This window comes from Neopsephotus bourkii, unplaced genomic scaffold (genome assembly GCF_033783945.1).
Source record: "Neopsephotus bourkii isolate Nb327-2 ecotype Australia unplaced genomic scaffold, CSIRO-AGI_Nbou_v1 NB_1600, whole genome shotgun sequence".
Lineage (NCBI taxonomy): Eukaryota > Metazoa > Chordata > Aves > Psittaciformes > Psittacidae > Neopsephotus > Neopsephotus bourkii.
In genome coordinates, this window is record NW_026902076.1 from 389,107 (window position 1) to 411,633 (window position 22,527).

At 41.2% G+C, this 22,527-nt stretch overlaps 1 protein-coding gene across 2 annotated transcripts in view; it reads right to left on the minus strand.

Annotated features, from left to right (window-relative positions):
- INTS9 (integrator complex subunit 9) overlaps window positions 1–22,527 on the minus strand; it is an 80,421-nt gene that overhangs the window by 16,143 nt on the left and 41,751 nt on the right. For both annotated transcript variants that reach the window (XM_061372172.1, XM_061372173.1), the window contains exons 10-14: window positions 21,796–21,976; window positions 19,005–19,065; window positions 9,527–9,698; window positions 3,707–3,831; window positions 2,122–2,289 (exon numbers count right to left, since the gene is read on the minus strand). In XM_061372172.1, coding sequence (XP_061228156.1) covers window positions 2,122–2,289; window positions 3,707–3,831; window positions 9,527–9,698; window positions 19,005–19,065; window positions 21,796–21,976 — 707 coding nt within the window. The remainder of the gene's footprint in view (window positions 1–2,121; window positions 2,290–3,706; window positions 3,832–9,526; window positions 9,699–19,004; window positions 19,066–21,795; window positions 21,977–22,527) is intronic.

A 22,527-nucleotide genomic window follows, 5' to 3' on the forward strand; every position in this document is an offset into this window, starting at 1 on the left:
TACAGGGGGAATCCATTCATTTTGGTGACAGCACCTAAAAACTACTGGAGACTGAAACTGGAGAGTATTTTCACATTAATAGCTGCCAACGAGACTGGATCCACATGGCCTCTTGAGCCTCAAGTGTAAGGGATCTTGCTGCCAACAGCCAAGCCAACAAGAGAAACACTGACTTGTTTCCTGATGCAGTCTAGCCACATGAGCCTTTGGATTAATAAGCTTTGCCAAGGAACTATGCAGCCTTTGGTGTCCTTTCCAATGTCAGCTGCATTTTGTTGTTTAGACTTTGTGCTGATCACACAGGAAGACTGACAGAGCAAGAAACTGAACCTGCCATTCCCAGACCAGCTATGCTTTTAGACACCCCTCCCCCTTGATAGGAACTTCAAAATGTCTGAGGGTTGGTGAATATTCATCTGTAGCATTTGTGCTAATTTGCATTCTGTTTGCAGGGAAAGCTGGTACTCACCCTCTTCACAGGGCTGACACCAGGGATAGGCTCACATACAAAAGCTCACTCACCCTCACAGTTCAGGGGACAACCCAAAGCTTCAGTGGAATCTAAATAATAGGTAAGCCATGTGCTGGCTCTCTGCACTCAGAATGTAAGATTTGCTTTGGTCACACTGGTGAATGCAAATTTCCAAAGCAGTTAAGTATACATGCCATGATGGAGTTGCATCCAAGTATATTTTCTAATTAAATAATCCCTCCTTGTTTCTGGCAGTCCTCTAACTACTGGGCTGGGAAGGCTCCTTACAGAAGCGATGTACAAAGCAGACACACGTGAAATGGTAGGAATGGGTGTTGAAGACTGGCTGAGGGATGTCATTAAGGGAGTACCAGTTCTATATCGATGTTTGGCTTAACTAAGTGCACTTCCTCTACTCTCTGATGAAAAGTAGACTTACATATTCAAGTTTCCAAATGGCAGTAATGCCTGTTTGTAAAATGTCATTGTGACCTTCAATCCAAGGAAGCATTTGTGCCGATTGGATTGTCAAAAACATATTTTAAGATCATGTCTGTTAGAAGATGGGTTACCCTTTGTATTATGGACACATGTACGTTTGATTTATGGGGTTAATAAATTATTAATAAATGTTGCAGGAATAAGCAGTCCACAGTACAGAGGGCTACAAGCAACCAATTAACCTACTGGACTTCAGCAGACTGTAGGAATTAACTGTTTATTGGAACTGCTATAATACAAAAGAGTCATCTCACTACTGCCTTTAACATATGACCGAATACTGCTCCTCAGGGGAAAAGGTATTTCTCATGGTAGGTACAGCTAGGGAAGGACTCCAACTCCTGGCTACAAACTCTCAGATTCTTGGGATCCCTTCCACGGCCCTGGGCCACTAATTCAAACTGCAGTGCCACAACTTACTCATATTTAGACTGGAGATGACTGGCTTGCCTCACAGATGGCTAGCAGAGATTGCACTTTGTTTTGTATCAAAGAATCACTGAATACTTTGGGTCAGAAGACCACTTAGTTCCAACCCCCTGTCCCGGGCAGGGAAACCTTCCACTAGACAAGGTTGTTCAATCCCCCATCCAGCCTGGCCTTCAACACTGCCAGAGATGAGGCAGCCACAGCTTCTCAGTGCAACCTGTGCTGGGGCTTTACCACCCTCACAGGCAAGAACTTCTTCCTAAGATCTCATCTATATCTGCCCTCTTTCAATTTAAAGCCATTTCCCCTTGTCCTATCCCTACAGGCCCTGTCAAAAGCCCCTCTCCAGCTTTCTTGTTGGCCCCTTTAGGCACTGGAAGCTGCTCTAAGGTCTCCCTGGAGCCTTCCCTTCTCCAGGTTGAACAAGCCCAGCTCTCTCAGCCTGTCTCCATAGGAGAGATGTGGTATCTCCTTCCACAGGACAATTAACCTGAATGTATTTTTGCTTGCCCACAATTCTCCTTTAGTTCACACAGTGAAATTCACCCTCAGAAATGCTTCTTTCTTAGCCATCCATTTGATAGGAAGTGCTTTATGTAATCCTAATCAACAGTAAATCACAGGCCCAAGATATCAGTCAAAGGAGCTACTGAAGCAAGAGCTTGTATTCAGTTGTATGAGCAAGAAGCCACCATCTTTTCCCCACTTTTGCTACTTACTTCTGGCATGATTTCAATCTTCTCATAGCGCCGCTTGTATGGAAGGGTCAGCACCTCTGCTCTGCGGTAGGACATTGGTGGAGGCTGACAGTCTATCATCAGATCTGTGCGATGAGACTGGGTGGGTGGTGGCTGAGTGTACTGCTCCGGGCAAACGACATGGAGAGGCTGGAAAAGAATGTGGTGACTTACAAAAATGCGTGGCTGGTTCTGTGTGCTGCCCTACAGCAGTAATTATTACCATATGGAGGTCTGCAGGTTGCTGTTAGCAAGCTAGCTTGTCTGTATGAAAAAAACATGCAAAGGATGCAACCCAGAAGATCCAGTCGGTATTGGAACAAGCTGTTAAGGGGCAGCCAGTCTTTGCTTTGTATACAACAGTGTCCAAAGTAACAAGGCCTACATTTGTATAATCACCACTTCAGTATCAGTAGTCTTGTTAACTGCCATAGGGAGAAAAGAAAGAATATTCAATAGCTTTTTCTTCCAAATTCTTGTCATCTATACTGGGAGAAAATGACAGTAGAGGCAAAGACCATCATACAATGGCATGGAGTGAGGCAGATGTATCAATATGCAAGGCTGCAAAAGCACAATAAACTCCGAGTTTTCATGACCTGTCAGCAGTATATTAACAAAGCATAAATAGGCTGGCTGCCACAAGGATCACTGCAGTATATAAGGAAGCCAAAAGACAAGACAGTGTTTCTGCAGACTGTTTTGGAAACAGCATTATACTTCAGTAGTAACATGGAAAGAGATGCTTGTCCAAAAAATAGGCAAGTGGCAATTGCTATCAGTTGTGTGATGACAAGCCAGGTCACAGAACAGTAAGATACAGTGATCCACACATTGTTAAACGATTTGGAAGAATATGTATTTTTGTGTTCAACAAGTTGAAGATAGAATGAAGGGAAAAGCTCAGCCAGAAAAAAAATGGGTATTATATGTCATGAGTCAGAAAGCGTTATTTCAGTAGAAACAAACTGCACGGTCAAGTAGAAGCCACCAAAAAAAGAGGCAAAGGGGAAGAGCACAGACTACACGAATGCTCTGGTCTTCTTCCTAGATAGTAGTCTGGATTTTGCCAGTGGAGAAAGGAAAGTAGTGGATTTGGAAGAAATGCGAGAGTGAAACTCCGGAGCAGCAGTGCCAGGACCAAAGCAAGTAGTAACTGCAGGATAAAGAGCAGAGGAGATGGTTAAAGCTGAGGGTGTTGAGAATACTCAGCACTCAGTACCCTTTATATTAGACACAGCCAGGCCTATTCAACAAACAAGAAAAAGAATCAAGGGAAAAAAGTTATTATGACTACATATACCTAAAAAGGAAGAAAGGCATCTACACACCATCTGCCCTGCACTTTAAGTTTTTTGGGATCTTCTAGCCACTCTGTGCAGATTGGCAGTCATGTCATGCTCATTTTGGAGCAGGACGATAAAGGAGAGCTCAAAGCCATGTGCTCTCTCATGGAAAAAAGAATCTGGCTGTTGTCTGGATTTTGTTGTTGTTTAATGTGAGAGTTGTTCATAACTGACCTGTTTGTGTGAAGAAACATAAGAAAAGGCAACAGAAAATTAATTACCTGAACTTCTTTGAGTAATTTAGACACCTGAATAAAATTCAGTCTTGTGTCAATGGGACAGTAAACACATTTCATCGCCAAAGGTTGGTAAGGAGCCAGGGCATCCAGGTAAGAGAAATCAGGTTCTGAAAAGAGAAATGTTGAAAACACTGAATGCCTATTAAAAACAAAGATAGCCCAGTGCCTCTCTGATTCCGCATTCTAGTCTAGACAAACTGTTGTTCCGCAATGTTAATTCTGCTTCAGATTTCTCTTCCCTTCTTCCTTCTCCCACCCGTTATTTTCAGTTAATTTGATGAAAATTATGCCCACAATTAGTCTTACCTTAATCAAGCAACAGAGCAATACATTTGAACACATTATTGCATGATTTTTATAACAAATTTAATGAAGACAAAACCATCACCTCTTATTTTTAATCAGATCTTGTAAAAGAAGGCAAGATATAGATATTTTGGGTATCATAAGGTAACACAAACGTCAGCTTGTTTTTCACAGTGACAAAAAAGCAGTGTAAAGATCATATCTTGATGAAGGTATACCGATGTTCTCTGCTGCAGGCACATTGCCTCCCAATTCCTTTTCTCCCTTACAACATATATGCATATTTTTTTATTTATTTCTGAACAAAGTGCAGGTTTAAACATGTGGAAAAACAAGGGTCCAAAAGTCCAAATGTTAACATAACCCTAGAGAATCTGCAGGGAGCCCTCCTGTCGAAGGACAGGCAACTGAGGTTTTTACAATCATGCCAGCAGAGCAGGTCTAGTTCAGGCTGGTATGAGGTGAAGGTTGTCTTTCGTAGGGGCTATTCAGAAGGAGATAAGGCTTTTATTAGCTGTTATCTTTATTAGACCTACCAAGTCTCAACTTCTGTTTGTACTTTTATTACTGACTTTTAAAAAATCAGATTAGAGGTTTGCCAGGGAAAAGTCATGCATTGAATGGGCTTTTACTTACACAGAGAGTAATACAACACTGAGAATACTACAGAGAAACACTATTTTTTTTTGGTGAAGGAAAACGTAGGTCTCATAGGTGATGCAGTGTAAGATACATGTAGCCACTTGATTCTGGGGTCCACTAATGGTCTGGAAAAACTTATGCCATCACTATTTACCTGGTAATTGTAGGATAGATCACATAAAGGGAATGCTACAGAAAGACTGGAATTAGCCTGGATAGTACAGAATGAGAAAGACTTATCTACTAGATACATGAAAGACTTATCTACTAGACTATTCCATACCTCAGGGTCTCAAAGGGCAACCTGCAGAGCAAAGCACAGTTGCAAAGCACCAAGCCTTGCTAGAAAACAGTATGAAGTATTTCTCTGGTATCTGCTCAGGCTGCTCAAAAGGACGAAGAAAAAGGACATTTAAATTGATTCGGAGAAAACTCCAGGAACAAACTTGCCAACAAAGTTTTCAAGCTGACAAGCAGGTATTCTTTATTGCGGCGCCGGGAGACACGGGGGATAAATCCTCCTAACGTGTGTCCCCGTACTGCTATACAAGCCCTCCAAAACCTTTTTCTGCAAGACACCCCCTGCGTCTTGCAAGACCCAAACCACAAGAAGCCCCCTGCTTCCTTTGGGTGTATACCAGTAAAATCCAAAACCTTTTTCTGCAAGACACCCCCTGCGTCTTGCAAGACCCAAACCACAAGAAGCCCCCTGCTTCCTTTGGGTGTATACCAGTAAAATCCAAAACCTTTTTCTGCAAGACACCCCCTGCGTCTTGCAGGACCCAAACCACAAGAAGCCCCCTGCTTCTTGTGGGTGTATACCGAACGGACGCTAGCAGCCGGGTATACGCCTTTACCTACGAGATTTCTTATCTCGATTTACGGAAGGCTTCCAAACCATGCGTACGCTTACCAAGCCAATTTACCAAACCAATTTACCAAACCAATTTACCAAACCAATTTACTAAACCAATTTACCAAACCGAGGTGCCCCCTGCACCTTACAGACTATACAAAAAAAGAATACCTTTTATGAGATGGTCCTTGTCTGCTCCCGCAGCGATCCGAATGAGTCGAGGGGTCCCTCCGGGAAAAATTCCCGAGGGCCCTAGGGAGCCCTGTCCTCAGCGGGTCCTGCAGCCGAGCAGAGAGGGTCCCATCTGGGTCGCCAAATTGATTCGGAGAAAACTCCAGGAACAAACTTGCCAACAAAGTTTTCAAGCTGACAAGCAGGTATTCTTTATTGCGGCGCCGGGAGACACGGGGGATAAATCCTCCTAACGTGTGTCCCCGTACTGCTATACAAGCCACCCTTATATAGTCACTGGACATACATACATATTCATGAGGCTACATATGGATTACATCATTTTCCAGAGAGTTCCCCGCATGCGTACAGAATTGTGGTGGTGGTCTCTGAGGGTCGGTTACTTCTTCCAACAATCTTCATCACTTCTGGCAGCCTTTGAAGCACGCGCAGTAGATGCTCATACCAGTTTAATTGGTTCGTTAGCACCAGAGACATAATAATCCTCCTATCCTCCTACTTATCAGTTAGTTTAACTGTAGCCCATCCTGGACACCTGCCATTCCCAGATACTCCTTATCCCTGTGTCCTGTTCTTCTAGACTGTTTTTCTTAAAACTAGGCCAACTATAACGATTTATCTTGTGAGAATTCTTAGTATGTTCTCTAGTTGTACTCTGTTTTTTTTCTCTATGTATCCTGCACCTCAGTAATTTTCCATTGCTACTGTTACAAAGCCATCAAACTTAACATTACTTAAAACTTCTTATAAAAGTTTCTATATCCCATTTTGTGATTTTGTGCCCCTTTGTCTCAAAATACAGAGACTTCAGTACAGATTTAGACAGCTATCTTCTGTAGTTTTACATCACCCTAATGAGAGCACTGCCTGGATTTCTCATGTAGACAGCAAGAAAAAGTGCCTTTAAAACTTTACCACAGGAAGTTCAGCACCCAGCACAGCATCCAACATTCAATATTGGGCCTCATTCTACTGATAAAGACAAGTTAATTGCTAGGCTAAAAATCTGCCGCTGGCTAAGTCCCAGCGATCATGATGTGGTTATATTTACCCTGTGAGAACAGAATATAGCATCACTCAATGATACATAGGTTTGGAACTGTCAAAGGGATAATTTTCCCAAGTTTAAAGCAACTGTCAGAATAACTGCCTGGGAACATCAAAGTGAGAAATATTAACAAGAAATGATAGTTGTACAAGAACATCTTACTAGACTCTCCAAAAGCCATGAATCCACAAACATGAAACAAAAATTATACTGGGAAAAAAGCCATGCTAGTTAAAAGCAGATGTGTTAGTGGCAGTGAAACAAAGCCTAAAAATAATTGATGTAGAAAATGGGAGCTAATGGCAGTATAGTTTAACTGCAATGAATAGAAGCTTAAATAGAAGACTACTGAGAAGGTGTTCACTGAAGAATGGTCAGTGGTCAATTAAGGTTAAATCAGAAGATACTTTAAAACTTACTGGGGAAAGCCAGAAAACTTAAGTCAGACATGGGAGGTCCTCTGCTAGAGATGTACAATGAAATTACAAATAGTAAGTTTAAAAAGTCATTAGAAGAGAGGTTTTCCAGCCTCTCTGGTATTGTGGATGGTACAGGGGTTTGACTGCTTGTACCTGATAATGCCACTTAGTCTATTCAGACTAAGTATTGTGAATCTTTAGGCTCAGATAATGTACAGACATGGATTTTTTGATCTAAAAATCCAAAATGGCATCCAGTCTGTAGTGTCTCTGAACAACTATTAAGAATGTAAAAGCCTTGGAAAAGTGAGAAATTCTAGTGAAGGAATTCTAACCGAGGATTCTGAAGATTTCGAACTTCCTAAAAACATAACTTGAGCTAGTCTCACAATGAGCTCAGGAGACATAGAAGGAATAGCTGATCTGAAACTACCAAGAAACCAAAACTCACCTGTTTGATGGAAGACAGAGCTTGTCAAGAACACATACTGACTTTTTCTGACAGAATTACAGGTATTTAGCTTCCCCACCCACCAAGACATCTGATTTACTACTGTGTTATAAAATCTTCCACTGTACTGCACTGATGTGGCACGCATGAGCTGTTTTTAAGATCTCCTAGGGAGTTAGTTTTTACAGCACTGTTGTAACTGGAGAGACAGCAAGAAGCAGACTTCCTTTTACTGTGTTTTCTTCTAGAATTTCTTTGTGGCTTAGTGGCATTCAATATTTTTAATCAATAATCTATTCACTACTGCTTCAGCAGTAACATTTGCAGATAACACAAGCAAGCAGAGCAGCACTAGGGCTTGCTCACAGCTGGTGTCCTGTCTATTGGCTGCAGCTGCTGTTTTAGTCTATATTCTCTCATAGTAGCTTTTTACGTTACAAATTGGAAAGGTGGAGACTACCTATCACCTGCAGACTGAACAAGCAGTGTCATCATTAACAACACTGGATGGCCTGTAGTTTAAAGGTCTTAATTACTGGAAGCTAGGAGTCTTTCACAGGAAAAGCCAGGTCATCTGCTATCACACACTGCTTCAATGGACCACAGTTCTTTCATAATTACAAGAGATTTTATCTTAAAACAGGAGAAGCTACACAATTAAATGAAATAAATCCTGGACATTGATGGAGGTGCTTCAGATTTCCACTGGAGTTACTGAGAACAGAAGAATTCAATCTCTTAGGAATTTCTGTAGACATTAATCACAATCATTTAGATTGGAAAAGAGCCTTAAGATCATCGAGTCCAATCATACACCAAACACTGCCAAGTCCACTGCTAAACCAGTGGGTACGCCTACACACAGAGTCCAAAAGCCATGGATAGATGAACTTGAAGCAAACCCATCACAAGCACCTGGAATCACTGTGCACTCCAAGGTCATCACAACCAAAGCAGATCTCACCTACAGTTTCATTTCAAGTATAAAGTAGAATGAATCTCAAAAGACCATGACCTAATGTATCTGTTACGATGGCCATTCAGATGCCTTCACAACTTTCCAAAACCACGTTTTAATAGAAGCCTCCTCTATTTCCTTATTTCTCAGAAGGAAAGGTCAATTACCTCTCCCTACAAGAAGGCACAAAATAGTTCTTGTCACTGGAGGCCAGTTTCTGACGCCCTCACTGATGGTGGGTAGTACATTCAGAACATGATTAATGCCACCTATTTCCCAGGGATTCCTGAAATATAAAACCCAGCAAAGGGTGTGCACACCCTGGTTTTAATTGAAGTCCCAGCTGCACTCCATTCTGGAACAGAATTCCCTATTTCCAAGACAATGCATATCTATATTGCAATGTTACCAATTACTTTAATTGGGCATACCTCTTGAAACTACCTTGAAGGTCAGGAGTGATGGGTAACAGCTATAAGACAGTCTGATTGCCTGAGGTTTTGGTGAAAGGGCAGGAGGAGGGATGAGGAAAGGTTTGTGATTCCAATGAAACATAGAGAAGTGTTCCTCCTTTCTGACCAGTACCAATTAGGTCTTGCCTGGGTTTGACTTACAGCCAGCCACTTTCAGTACAAAAATTAATTTCCTGTAGGCATTTTACTGCTGTGCATAACAGAGATTTTACTTAGAAATGGCGGGAATGGGCTCTGCATGGCAAAGGTTGGCTCTGCAGGGCTAAAATGAATTAAATGGCACAATAATTACATTTCTCCCTACAGTCAGTCCTGGGGTCTTAATTTAGATGAGCTCCTACTGCACTCATAAACTTCTGCCCCAGAACAAAGGAGTAAGGCCCTTAGGATGTGGTCACACTGAACAGGAGTGCACAACCTCTTGCTAATTTGGTAATGATATCTGCATTTTACTTACCTGTGAATATAACAGTGTTCAAGCTAGATTTCCCCCATAACTCCATGAAATGAACCACATCGCCAAATCTAAGAGAGGGATGTCCAGTGAAAACAACACAAGGCTGCTTGAAGTCATTGCTGAAGTCTCCATGGATGCTGGGATAATGTTTCAATTTGTTTGTCTGAATAAGCTGGAAGAAAAACAAAAATCCAGACGTTACAAACTTTTCACGCCTCTACTCTGTAGTTCAGCATGTTTATTTACATGAGATTATATTCTACAGTTTATTTTTATCTCATTACTGAGTCCCTTACTGCATATCCCCTAGATTTTCCAACAAATTTAGTCATGACTATCCCCATATGTTATGAAAAGGAAGTGAGAGTATGGGGCCAGGTGCCTCCAAGTCCTTGCTCTCACTTCTTTGGTACAGCAGTACAGCTAGAGAGAACTGCAAACACTCCCTGCTTAGACTTTCCTGGAGTGAACAGAATGCTCAGCTGCCAAATTCAAAATAAGCTACTTTTTCCTATTTGCCATGTCTACAAAGAGCTCTGGGCACTGATATTTAGCCTGAGTTTCTTGCATCACAGTAGTACCAAGGCAATTTTGCCTTCAGCAGTATGTTACAGTGAGTTTCATTGGTGTAACAGGTTCACACGAAGTCAAGTCTTCCAAGAAAACATATGAAAGAACAGACTGACTTGTTTTTCCTTAACTATCGCTGAAACTACTAATGATGAGACAAGTCAACTCGTGACAGAGCTGGCAAACAGTGCTATCAACCATGCAGGTGGAACAGATTTCTTTACGGAGGTGGGGAAGTTTATTTATCAAGGTGCTTTGAGGAAGAATTTTGCTTCGTTCCTCCTGCCACTGTTTTCTACTCTGCAAAGCAAGGTTCAACTTAGAAAAAAGTTCAATAGACTAGCCTGCCAAGCAGTTTCATGCAATATTTTGCAAGTATTTTCTTGGCAGGTATATGTATCCTTCCCCAGCCTGAAGGTAACAGTAAATACGGTTTTCTTCAAGTGTATGCAATGTTAACATAATGAAATCACACACTGAACAACTAAAAACATAAAAAGTGGTAAAAGGGTGTGAAAGAGAGGAACAGTAATTCCTTTGTCAGCTGGTTTTTAAAGGAGGTGGGACTGCTCATCAAAGATCTCACCATACTTTGCTGCCTCCTGCCAGGAGTTGCAACATGGCTCAGAATGCAGAATTCCCATATGCAGGGCTCAGCAACACGTTTCTGGGACTGTTGTGTCATGGGACTCCACACGATAGGACTAATTAGCAAACAGAATGCTCTTCACTATGTGTCATAACTTGACGTGTGCATCACGCCTTTCTAGCAGAAAAACCTGCCACTCAGGACGTTGCTTTTCACTGTAACATAATTGATTTTCAAAAGAGGAACTAAGAAAGAACATTGTGATAAGGAGCTCCTCTGGTCTCTCAAAGCTGTAATTCATCTTTTTAGATTCGCTTTTATTTGTTACATTTTACCATGGTAGATCTAACCCAAGATAGCGTGCCTATATGGAAATAAACAGAAAGCTGAGAAGTCTAATGCTTCTTTTAAGCCTTTTATCCACTTATGCACCACAAAGCACTTCAGAACTTGAGGATATCACACTATTAGGCTCTTAATTGAATTTCACATCACCTAGCAAAAGCATCAACGCAACTCAACTTCTAGCTGCCATCACCTAAACATACGTTTTGGTGCTAGAACAATGTACAAACTTATCATCAATGCCCTTTCAACAACAGAAAGTTGGCTGCACACTCCTTTGTTTCCTGGAGTTTGGTTTCCTTCAAGCTCCTAACAGCAAGTATTTTGCTGCAATTCTGCATCCGACTTCCAACATATCCTGTTTGTAACTGCTGCCCCATACCTAAATGGCTAGAATGGAACTGGATTGGTATCTTTCCAGTGGTGAGCTCCCCAGTGATGGGCACTGTTAAGATTCAACTACACAGGATGCTGGGCCATCTAGTCAGGTCATGCTTTGCCTAGAAAGGTTGGACCAGATGATCCTTGAGGTCCCTTCCTATATGGGACTGTGATTCCTTCTAGGGTTTGATGTAAGATGGAAGCTGTAGGTGGACACAGCCTGTTATTTTCCACAAGGATTCTTGGATCATGAAGGAATTATCTAGGGGACTAAACTTTTTGCAGCTTACTAGTAATGCCAAAATTCTATTTAGTCTGCAAAAGGGAAATTTGGAAAAAACATCCGGTAACCGTTTTGGCGGTTAATATGCACTGAATCTTGAAAACATTTCTGCAATTAAGACTGCAAAGATTTCTGATTAACACATCTGGAGTGCAATATTTAGAATCTAAACTTAGCTTCAGTAATAAAAACTGCAGTTTAGCAGACAATGGGCAAAACAAATCTGATTCCATAAAATACTGGCATTTAAAAGTATGGGAAGGAAATGATCCCATGAAGTCAAAAGCCTCAAGTTGCAAATGCAATTTCAATTGGGTAAATGGGAAAAAGGGGATAATTTCTGCCTCATACATTAAATGTGACATTCCAGGGCTAAACTTTGTCAGGGACCACCAGATGAAATAGATTTTTACAGCTTTATAGCAGCCTTCAAATACCTTAAGTGGGCCTACAGAGAAGCTGGAGAGGGACTTATGACAAAGGCCTGTAGGGATAGGACAAGGGGAAATGGCTTTAACCTGACAAAGGGCAGATTTAGATGAGCTCTGAGAAAGAAGTTCTCCCCTGTGAGGGTGGTGAGGCCCTGGCACAGGGTGCTCAGAGAAGCTATGGCTGCCCCATCTCTGTCAGTGTTCAAGGCCAGGTTGGATGGGGCTTGGAGCAACCTGGTCTAGTGGAAGGTGTCCCTGCCTGTGCAGGGGGTCAGAACTGGGTGAGCTTTAAGGTCTCTTTTGATGCAAACCATTCTGTGATTCTATGAAGCACACTTCTGAAAATCTCAAACTGTTATTCCAGCATCCTGTTTCACAGGTTCCTTAGGATTATATACATATCTGCATATAATCACGGCATTTAAACCTTTGCTAAGGTGTGAGAGCAGCACTCTGTGCAAAAGCATTCTCTCAACAGCCTATTTCACTGTTACAGCTATACAAATGTTCATTGTTTATAAACATAAAAGCTGTATTCTCTTCAGAGCATTACGGAAGCTTCAAATCCCTTCCTATTACTTTGTAGAGAGACAAAGGATCTCTAATCCACTTTTCAGGACCTTGTTTTTTTTTTCCTGTGTCATTCTTTTTATTTTTCTTTAAATACTTTATTATTCCCAGCAACAAACCATCTAGCCCATCACTGTGCTGCACTGCTTCTAACTGGGGTACATCCTGATTTATCAGGAGGTAAAGGGGACACATATTGAACCCTCAGCGCCATGTCCTGAATTGTGGCTTTTGGGTTTTTTCCATGTTTACTTTTTATCTTGTGAGATTGTTAGTATGGAGCTTCAGTAGACTTACAAGAAACAATCTCTCACTCTCACTACTGGACTTGGCAGCGGTGAAAGGCTACAGAAACAAGTTTAAAGGCATTCTGCTCACTTCAGTGATAAAGCAGCTAGTAGATTTTAGTGTCTAGGGCAAAATGTTTCCTAACTACTGAATCAAAAATATATGGAGCTGAATTTGCAAACCAGATCCAGTAAAATTTCACAAATCATTAAGGGGGCTAAATTTGCAATGATTTGTAGAGATCTTTTATATCTACATATAAGACAGGTTGTATAAACACAGTGGTCGTTACTGTGTCACATTTAGATCTTCACTCTGTACTAAGATGGGGCTAAAACCAATGCCTGGCATTTAGCTAACCAATATTTTCACAGTGGGACTGATTGCTGGAAACCAGAAGCAACATTCAGAGCATCTTTCTACAGAAATGACCATTATTGACTGAAAGCTTAAAAGATAGAGGATGGTAAAGTACTGAACCGAGACTGAGGAAAGCTCTGCTTTTCCTAAATCCCAAATGGTTATGATTCCCTTTAAAGCAGTAGAGTTGATTTAAAGGGTCAGCAACTGCTGCTATAAACAGGATAAATCTCCAGAGCCTTTGTGTACTCTTTATTGAAGTGAGCCAAAATGCACTGCTATTTACTCTGTGTGTGTTTTTAGGTGTGTGTGTTCTGGATCCAGAATTTTGAACAGATACGTTTCTTATCAGTGAATGAGTGATGCATTTATTACTTCACCTCCCTTTGTAAGACCAATAGCAACAGGGGCCTAATTCTGTATAACACTATAAGACAAAACATAATACTACACAATCATATGGTCCCAGGTATTTATTGCTTTGAATGTGTTACGCAGAAACCAGTATATGGAGAAGGAATCAAAGACAAAGATGATAAATGCTAGTATTTAACACTACAAAATCAATATTGTTCCCACCCTGGCTATTTTTTTGAGTCAGAAAAAGAAGCTTTTCAAAGCCATTTTTCTTAGATGTTGCTAACAGAATCCTTAACAAGAGCACAGTAAATCCAAATTCTTTCTCCACTAGCAAACAATAATCAATATAAATTACCTCTGAATTTTTTCTGTTGCTGACATTTAGAGGAGTCTGGATTCACTTATCTTACAGCCTGAAATCATCTATTTAAAGATTGAGCAGAAAGGAAAAGGACAGAAAGCTTCTCATTTTGCCTTGCTAGAACAATTCCAGCTATTCATTTATGAAGTCTCTACCTCCACAAAAGAGATGGTGTGGAGCGTACAAACCAGGGTTCCTTTTAAAAAGCTTGGGGAGATGGCCGATTCCTCAGCTGGGGCTGTGTTAGGATGGGACATTCCCATGCGTGCAAAGGATTTGGTAAAACATACATATTGGTTCTGGGATACCAGAATAACATTTCTAAACAAAACAAATTACTGATTTATGCTCCACAGCATTTCAGCTAGGCACTGTGGAGTTTAAACCTAAGCCTGTTTAGACAGCTGATCCTAGAGTACAACTAATATAGTGCCTTGGAAGTGAAAGCCACCACCACCTCCCTCAGCCAGCCTGCTATATTCACAAACATTTGGGAACTCTAGCTCTTAAGTCTGCAAAAGCTTCCAGTGTTACTGCGGATTGATCGAGCTCCTTTCTCTCTTCCCCATCACAGAAACTGCTGGTGAAAAACTGAGGGGAGAGCCATCCACAGAGTGATCCATCCCTTCCCTAACTGACTGCTTCTCCACTTTCAGAGTTTTCCTCCTGGGAAGTCACTGGTTGTAATGTACAGCAGTCCTGCTCCAGATCCTAACTCCCTTCCACAGAGCCACAGCAACTATCACACCAGTTATCAGGGAGAAATGCCTTTTAGAAGCAGTTCTTTTAAATTGTGCACTGCTAAAAGGCTGCAGATGAGACTTCAAAGGTTGTGTAAGAATATGGACACTCCATTCATATTAACACTAGTAGGAACTGATGTCCAAATCCATTCTTATGAACCTAGAGCACTTTAGCCTGCATTCCTTGCTTGTAACAGAGAGAAAATATATTCCCTGTTCACTTGGACTAGGTGTTAGGAAATAAAATGCCACCCCAAAAAATTGTACACAGTTACCATGCAGGAGGAAATATGATGAACACTTACTACAGCATTAAAGTGGAAGTAACATGGAGGGAGTAGAAATGTTTTGGATTCTCTGCAGAGATGAACAGTGTGTCTGGTTTTATTCAGTGCAGCAGAACAAGAAATGAGCTCAGAACAGGTAACAAATAATAAACCTGGAAAATTTCCACGCAAAGAGACTGGAAAAGCTTCAAACAACTTAGTATAGAGAAAAATAATAAAAATAAAAATAATTGTAGAGAAGATTAAGATAGTTTTATTTATCCTCTTGTAACAATAACAAAGGGATTGTTGAGTGAAATGCAATCATAAGGGAAGTAAATGCTCTTTTATACTATGCAGCAGGCACCACTGGAACTTATTGCTGCAAGAGACTACTTCGACAATTTGGGGGATTATTTTTCCTTGTTTGTTTTTAAATCTTGCTATTTATACAGCCAACAGGAACCTCAAGTTTCAGGATCAGACAGCATACTGGGCTGGACTTATTCTGTAGATAATTAGAAGCTTATTTCCTGGTCTGTTCCCTTATGATGTATCATGCCAGGCATGTTATTAATGCTTGCTCATAACTAAGAGGCATGTCTGAGTAATTCCCTATTTTCTTCCAACAAGAGAGCAGCTAAGCACATCTTTTCATGATGGGCAATTTCCATCTAGGTTACATTGCAAAAGCCTACCATTACTTTGAGAAAAGTTAGGCAATTCTCTGCTAACAACCTGGCCATGAGAAATGATCATTTGATGTCTGCTTCTGATACTCATTAAAAACTCCCTTAACTGCTAGTAAGCAGAGCTCCTGATTGTGAGGTTGTGGATTCACAGATTTAAAGTGTGTTAACCTAAAACAAAAAGGCTGGCTGCTGACAAAAGCTCTAAATTAGCAACTGGAAGCCTTGAGTCCAAGTCCTTCCTAGACTGATGGTATGGCCATGGGCAGGTTATTCAGGCCAGGTCTGTATTAAGACCATTTTGCTTGGTGAAATTACACCAAAACATCATGGCACCTGAGCCTACTGTGGATACTCTGTGCACAGGCATCACAGGGTTTCTGCCTGGGAATAAAAACTGCATTTGTAAAAGATTGTACTGAAAAGAGGTTATGTAAGATATTTCACATATAAGTTTCACATACAGTGCTGGCTGCAAGGTTTTGCCCTTCTTCTGTTTACACTGTTTTTTCCAACTCTGTATTTCATAGAAGAAAAAGAAACCCAGCCCCTCTCCCATGCTTTAGAAACAGTATGACAGCATTAAACTGCAACCAGCTGTAGGTACCACTATAACTGGAATGCAGCCCGAGGTGGCTGAGCATTAGAGGAGTATAAGAATGGCAGTAGCTGTCTCTCAGAGGACAGCAGCAAGGAATATAATGCAGGGTACCTAACATGGATGTCCTGGCACTGTGTTGGCAAGCATATCTCACACGTCAGTCATCTATATAAATCTCAGTATGCTTTGTTTGAAACTAAACTAAACCAACCCATGCCTCTTAGAGAAGAAAAAAGGAGCAATCTGATCTGGTGCTCTCACACATCTAAACTTCAGTGATTTATGACCTTAGGAAAAGCACTAAATGAAATAGCATCCTCAGACTTTCTTTGCCTGGGTATTACTTTGTTTTGGTTTTGCTACTAAGCCAGGCTTTTGAAAGAGCTTTGCTGTATGCCTAGGGCTGCTGCCTCCCACCATACAAATTGGTTTTGCAAAACAGCTAATATGTATCAGGAATTAGTAATGAAGAGATGCATTTTGTTCATCAGGGAATGGGGGTAGCACAGGTTACTCCCACTTTCCACTGTTTACTCCACTTCCCAGTGTTTACACAGCAGCATGCTTAAGTGAGCACCCAAACACACAATTTTAGTTAGTTGAATTGAGGGGAAATGTATAATACTTACTTCAGATGGTAGCTCAGTGCTGAAATGCCTAAAGGCTAGAGGCATTTCATAGTTTGAGAGCCACAAGGGTGTGCATTCATAGTATGTTGAGTCATTCAGCCCATTTAAGGAAATATTTAGGCAAAAATGTAAGAAGCCTAAAAGTGGCTTCCTGTCAACGATATCCATGGGTCTGGATAAAGCTATCTGTGCACCTCACAATAATATGTCCCAAGCTTTGTGGGTCATGATCTGCATGATTTGACCTTGTCAACCAAAGCTGTACCTGTAACGGGCATGTTACTCCCTCTGTGCACTGCATTTTGTTATCCACTGATCTGTTATCCACTGCTGTGAGTCATTTCCTAGATAATTACCTTGATCTGCACATGAAGCACAGAGGAATGTCTCAATAGCTAAACAACAATTTGGCAAAATCTCATTATCAAAATGCCTCTGGAGAATATAATATGTCCTAAAAATTAGAGGACATAGTTATCACTCTATAAACACAAAGACCCATCATAGAAGATGGGTCAATTAATCCAGTCTTTGACAGCTGCATGTTCGGCTTATTTTTGGAAGGGCTTTCACTTAAACCTGCCAGTTCCAGAGCATATTGTGAACTAAAATTTGAAGCAATGTCATTGGTAGAATATAGGCTGTCACTGAAACCAATGACACTGTGGATCAACAAGGACATCCCAGAAAGCAGAGATTCAGGGGTAATTAGAAAGCCAGCAGCATGGCTACAGAGTCTTGTATTCTTGTATATTTCTACAGACCCTAATGAAAAGTCTCTCTCCAGCATCTTTCAGATACTGGAAGGCTGCTATGAGGTCTCCATGGAGCCTTCTCTTCTCCAGGTTGAACAGCCCCAACTTTCTTAGCCTATCTTTGAACAGGAGGTGCCCTTGTCCATCTGGAATAAGGACTTCTGGTCAGATCTACTTCCACCGAGGCCTCTGAAGCACCTACAGGTGATACATGTGACGGGCAGTGGCAATTTCCAAAACAAGTCCCTTGATGAGGTATCTCAGAGGAAAATAAAAAAAAACCAAAAAAAAAACCCCAAACAATGCCTGAAAAAGCATTTTAATATTTGGACTCTTAAAGCTGTAATTGCCACTCTGCACACCTCATCAAACAGCTCTAAAAGAGGCAGTTTTCTGAGACTGCATGCCCCAAATGGTGTCTCACAGGAGTAGGTGTAGCTAAATTTCTCAGTCCTGTTTCTTCCTTTCCCAGCCAGTCTCTCATTTACTGCTACTGGTTCACAGTGGGGAAACTAAGAGACATCATTTCTTGATATGTGAGATAACTCCGAAGGCATGAGTTCTACCACATTTATTTAATGTCTAGTTGGCTAAAACTTCCCCTCAAGTTATTATTTTGTTGCAGAGATCCCCTCAACATGGGTTGCAGGGAGATCCACCCAAAGACAAGAATCTTATTATTTTTTGCTTCACTAAGATGCTAGCTCAGGTAGTTTCACTTAAAATTGTCAAAAACAGCACCCAGTGCTGCAAGCTTTTTTACATCAGACCTCTCCTTCAAAATACCGTTTCTCCTGCAGCAGACAACATGGTGCCTATTTCAGCTATGGAGATGCTGGGATGACTAAGCTGTCTCTGTTAACAAGATCTTAGTTTTACAGACTTTGAAATAAACTGCTTGGACAAAAGGGATATTCATGGTTGCAGTCTGATAAGTGCAAAGATTCAACCATGTGTACACCAGATAGCCTTCTGCGGGGGAAGAAGTGAAGCAGGCAAGCATATGTAAGTTATATGCTGAAATAAACATCACAGTAATTTGTGAGCTGAGGGAACACCATCATTCATTCCTCCCCCATGCTCCCAAATTAATCATGGAAAGCAAAGGAAAAAAAGCCCAAACTTGCATGGATAATTTCACAAAACTTAAATAGCTGTAGAAGTGTTCATCAGGAAAGAAACAGCCACACAGATCTGTGTTCCAAAAAGCCAGTCACACTGTGACCTTAGCAAACAGCAAGACCATGGTTTACTTACCTCAGCATGGGGAAAGGGAGGTTCTGGAAGATACACCTTTGTTTGTTTGTTATGACACAACCTTTAAAAGAAAAGGAAAATCAGCCGGGCTAGAGAGGTGCAGAACATCCTACAGTATCTGCTGCCATCTACTGTTAAACGTTTCAGGAGAAAGCCATTCCACACCTGTGGCATCAGGTGCAAAATCACCGATTTGTTTTGTTGTCCTGTTTAGGGGACCAACACCTACAGAAAATAACAATTCAGTCATAGCAAGTCAGAATAGAGAAGGTGCAAGACAGCTGAGGGTAATTTTTTACACACAATGTAGAAGAACTCCTTTGCTGTTGAAGACAAATTTGTAACTCAACATCCACATAATTTCATAGATTAGAGCTCAGCAGCATTTGCAAAGCAAAATCACCCATTAGCAGAAAAATTCCACTTACCTCATCCCCCTTCTCAGCAGTGACTTGGTCCTTTTGTTTATTATAATCTAATTCCCCTATGCATTTTAGTATTGCAGCTACAAGGTTGGTTAACTGCCTCTCACTGTGACACACTGCTCATTGTTACCTGAGATTCTACATCAATCATTTATTTTTAAAACATAAATACTGAAGGTTGTTGAGCAGCTCTAGCCAGACTCATCCTATTACAGAAGGTCAAAAAAGATATTTGTCAGAGGTCTGTGTGATGTTGCAGTTATATGTAGTGACATTGTCCTGGTGGCTCTTTCTGGGAAACACTACCTGTCTCATTCTTTATTACACAGCAATAAGCCTGGGTCAAATTAAATTTAATAAAGTCTAAGAGATACTAAGAGCAGGACATTTATTTTGGCTGACTAAGCAGTAGAATTGGAAGGCTGGAGTCCTGAATTTCAGCTTCTGTTCTGACCCTCCAGTTTGCAGATGTTCAACCTCTGCCTGAACTTCCATGTAAGTAAAATGTTCACCTCACACATAAGTGTTTGGAGATTTGCTAATGCTGGGTTTGACTTTCAAATGTAAGTCACTGCAGCAAAGTAGACCTCAAAAAAAAGGGTGTCTGACCACTTCGGTGCCTGAGTTGCGCCAGCTCGATGCAGCAAGCAGAATGACCTAAGTGGCACAGGTAACACTGCTGCTACTTTGACAGCATTATTGCAACAAGAACTATACACTAAGTAACTACCACTTCACAGGCTACTGAAATGAAATCACCAACAAAGTACAAAACTGTTTAACTATAAACTGCCAAGAGTCAGAGCAAACTGGTGAGTACACAGAGTTTGGCCCGGACACCAAGGCTTGATTTTCCTACTTCTGCTGAAAGCAACGTAATTAAATTCACCAGATTTTAATCTTCTTTACAATCCTCCCATGGGATCAATCTACTTAATATTTCCAGGACATATCTTTTCTTTCCTGAACTCCAGACTTAAAAGGACTTAAAAGGAAGGCAAAGCTAACTTACTCTATTTAATAATCTAGGGAATGTCTCAATTTGTAAGATTTCAGGAACAGTTACAAGTGATTGGGTTTTCCTTTTGATGTCTCTGTTAAGGTTGGAAGGCTGCTCTTGAGATTACCCAGTCCAAGCCCCTGCTCAAGCACTACAGCAGGTCATCCAGGACTGTGTCCAGTTGGGCTCCGGAGCCCCCATAGACAGCGACTCCACAAACTCGCACCACAACATGTTCCAGGGTTTGAACTCCCTCATAGTAAAAAAGTGTGTTTCTTCTGTTAGGACAGAATTTGTTTTCATGTGTTTTAATTTGTGCCTCTTGTTCTGTCAATAGGCCCTGTGGAGAAGAGTCTGGCTCCCTCATCCTCATTTCTCCCCATCAGGTATTTCTATACACTGATAATCACAGAATCTAGATCATAGACTGGTTTGAGTTGGAAGGGATCTTAAAGCTCATGTAGTTCCAACCCCTGACATAGGAAGGGATACCTTACACTAGACCAGCTTGCTCCAAGCACCATCCAACCTGGTCTTGAGCACTGCCAGGGATGGGGCCCCCACAGCTTCTCTGGGCAACCTGTGCCAGGGCCTCACCACCCTCACAGGGAACAACTTATTCCTAAGATCTCATCTCAATCTCCCCTCTGTCAGTTTAAAGCCATTCCCCCTTGTCCTGTCCCTACTGGCCCTTGTCAAAAGCCCCTCTCCAGATTTCTTTGTTGCCCCCTTCAGGCACTGGAAGCTGCTCTAAGGTCTCCCTGGAGCCTTCTCTTCTCCAGGCTGAACAAGCCCAGCTCTCTCACCCTGTGTCCATAGAGAAGATGCTCTAGTTTGGTGTTCAAGCCAAGTATGAGAGGTGTCCACCAGGAAACTGAGCCATTGACTACAACTCTTTGAGTGTAACCATCGCCTTCCCTGACCTGCTGGCAGTGCTCTGCCTAATGCAGCCCAGGATACTGCCAGCCTTTTTTTGCCATGCAAATACACTGCTGGCTCAACAAAATTAAGCCTGAAAAATCTATTTTCCTTATACAGTGATACCATGGTATAGTTGTGGGGGCACTGCATAACGTGTGCAAACAGGCACAGCTAACTTTCACTCATGTCAGGTACATAATTTAATCATCAGTGCAAGTACCAAAAAGCACAGACTACTAAGTTTGTATGTTCTATAGGAAATGATGTTTCCCCAATATAGAACATCCACTTACACATGTACACATGCCCTTGTGACTAAAGAAATGTGTTCACAATTCTAATCAAGTATATATTAGAGTGTGTTAAATAAAGTAACCTGTATACATCTATTTACCATAGCTGAGTATCTGAATTAAGGCTGACGAAGCAGCCTTTTAACACCTACCATTCAGCAAAGATTTGGGAGAACTCAAGGGAGCTGTTGGCAACAGGTGAGATGAAATAAAAAGGGACATTGGAGAGTCCAGCAGAGTCAATATACTGATATAGGCACTCCAGCAGATCATATATTACTCCAGAGGGATAACAGGGAACAAGTACATTTCCTCCATTCCGGACAGTCATAGCTAAGAGAGAGAGAGAATGAGAAAAATCAATTAACAGGGTTCATATTTAAACTTTTTTAATAAATTACTTTAATCCAAACATCACATAAGGTATAAAAAGCTATCACATGAATTAGCAGAAGACATTATGCATATGAATTGAGAGGAACACTTATGATCATTAAATACATTTATTTACTGCCTTCTCCAGGAAGCAAGACTGGAGAAAATGATTATACTCCATTAGCTGGGGAGCATGTAACAGACTGAGCCCAAGCTAAACTTGACACGAGAGGGCGGTCTTGCACTGCCACATGAGGATAAACCTCATCATCAAAATAAACTCTGATCCATCTATATTAGCTGTGGACCAGGGGGGAAGGACAACAGTTCACAGGTCTCAGTTGAAAGCTCTACACATGGTAAACTGTTCTGTACTTGTTTTTCAGTACTCCATATGAAAAGCTTAAGATAAGGTTATTTCAAACAGCCCTTGAAGCTAGAAGTGGATGGTGGAGTGTTTCTCCTTTTTAAAAAAATCTAAATATTTCTGTCATTTCAGTATAACAAGA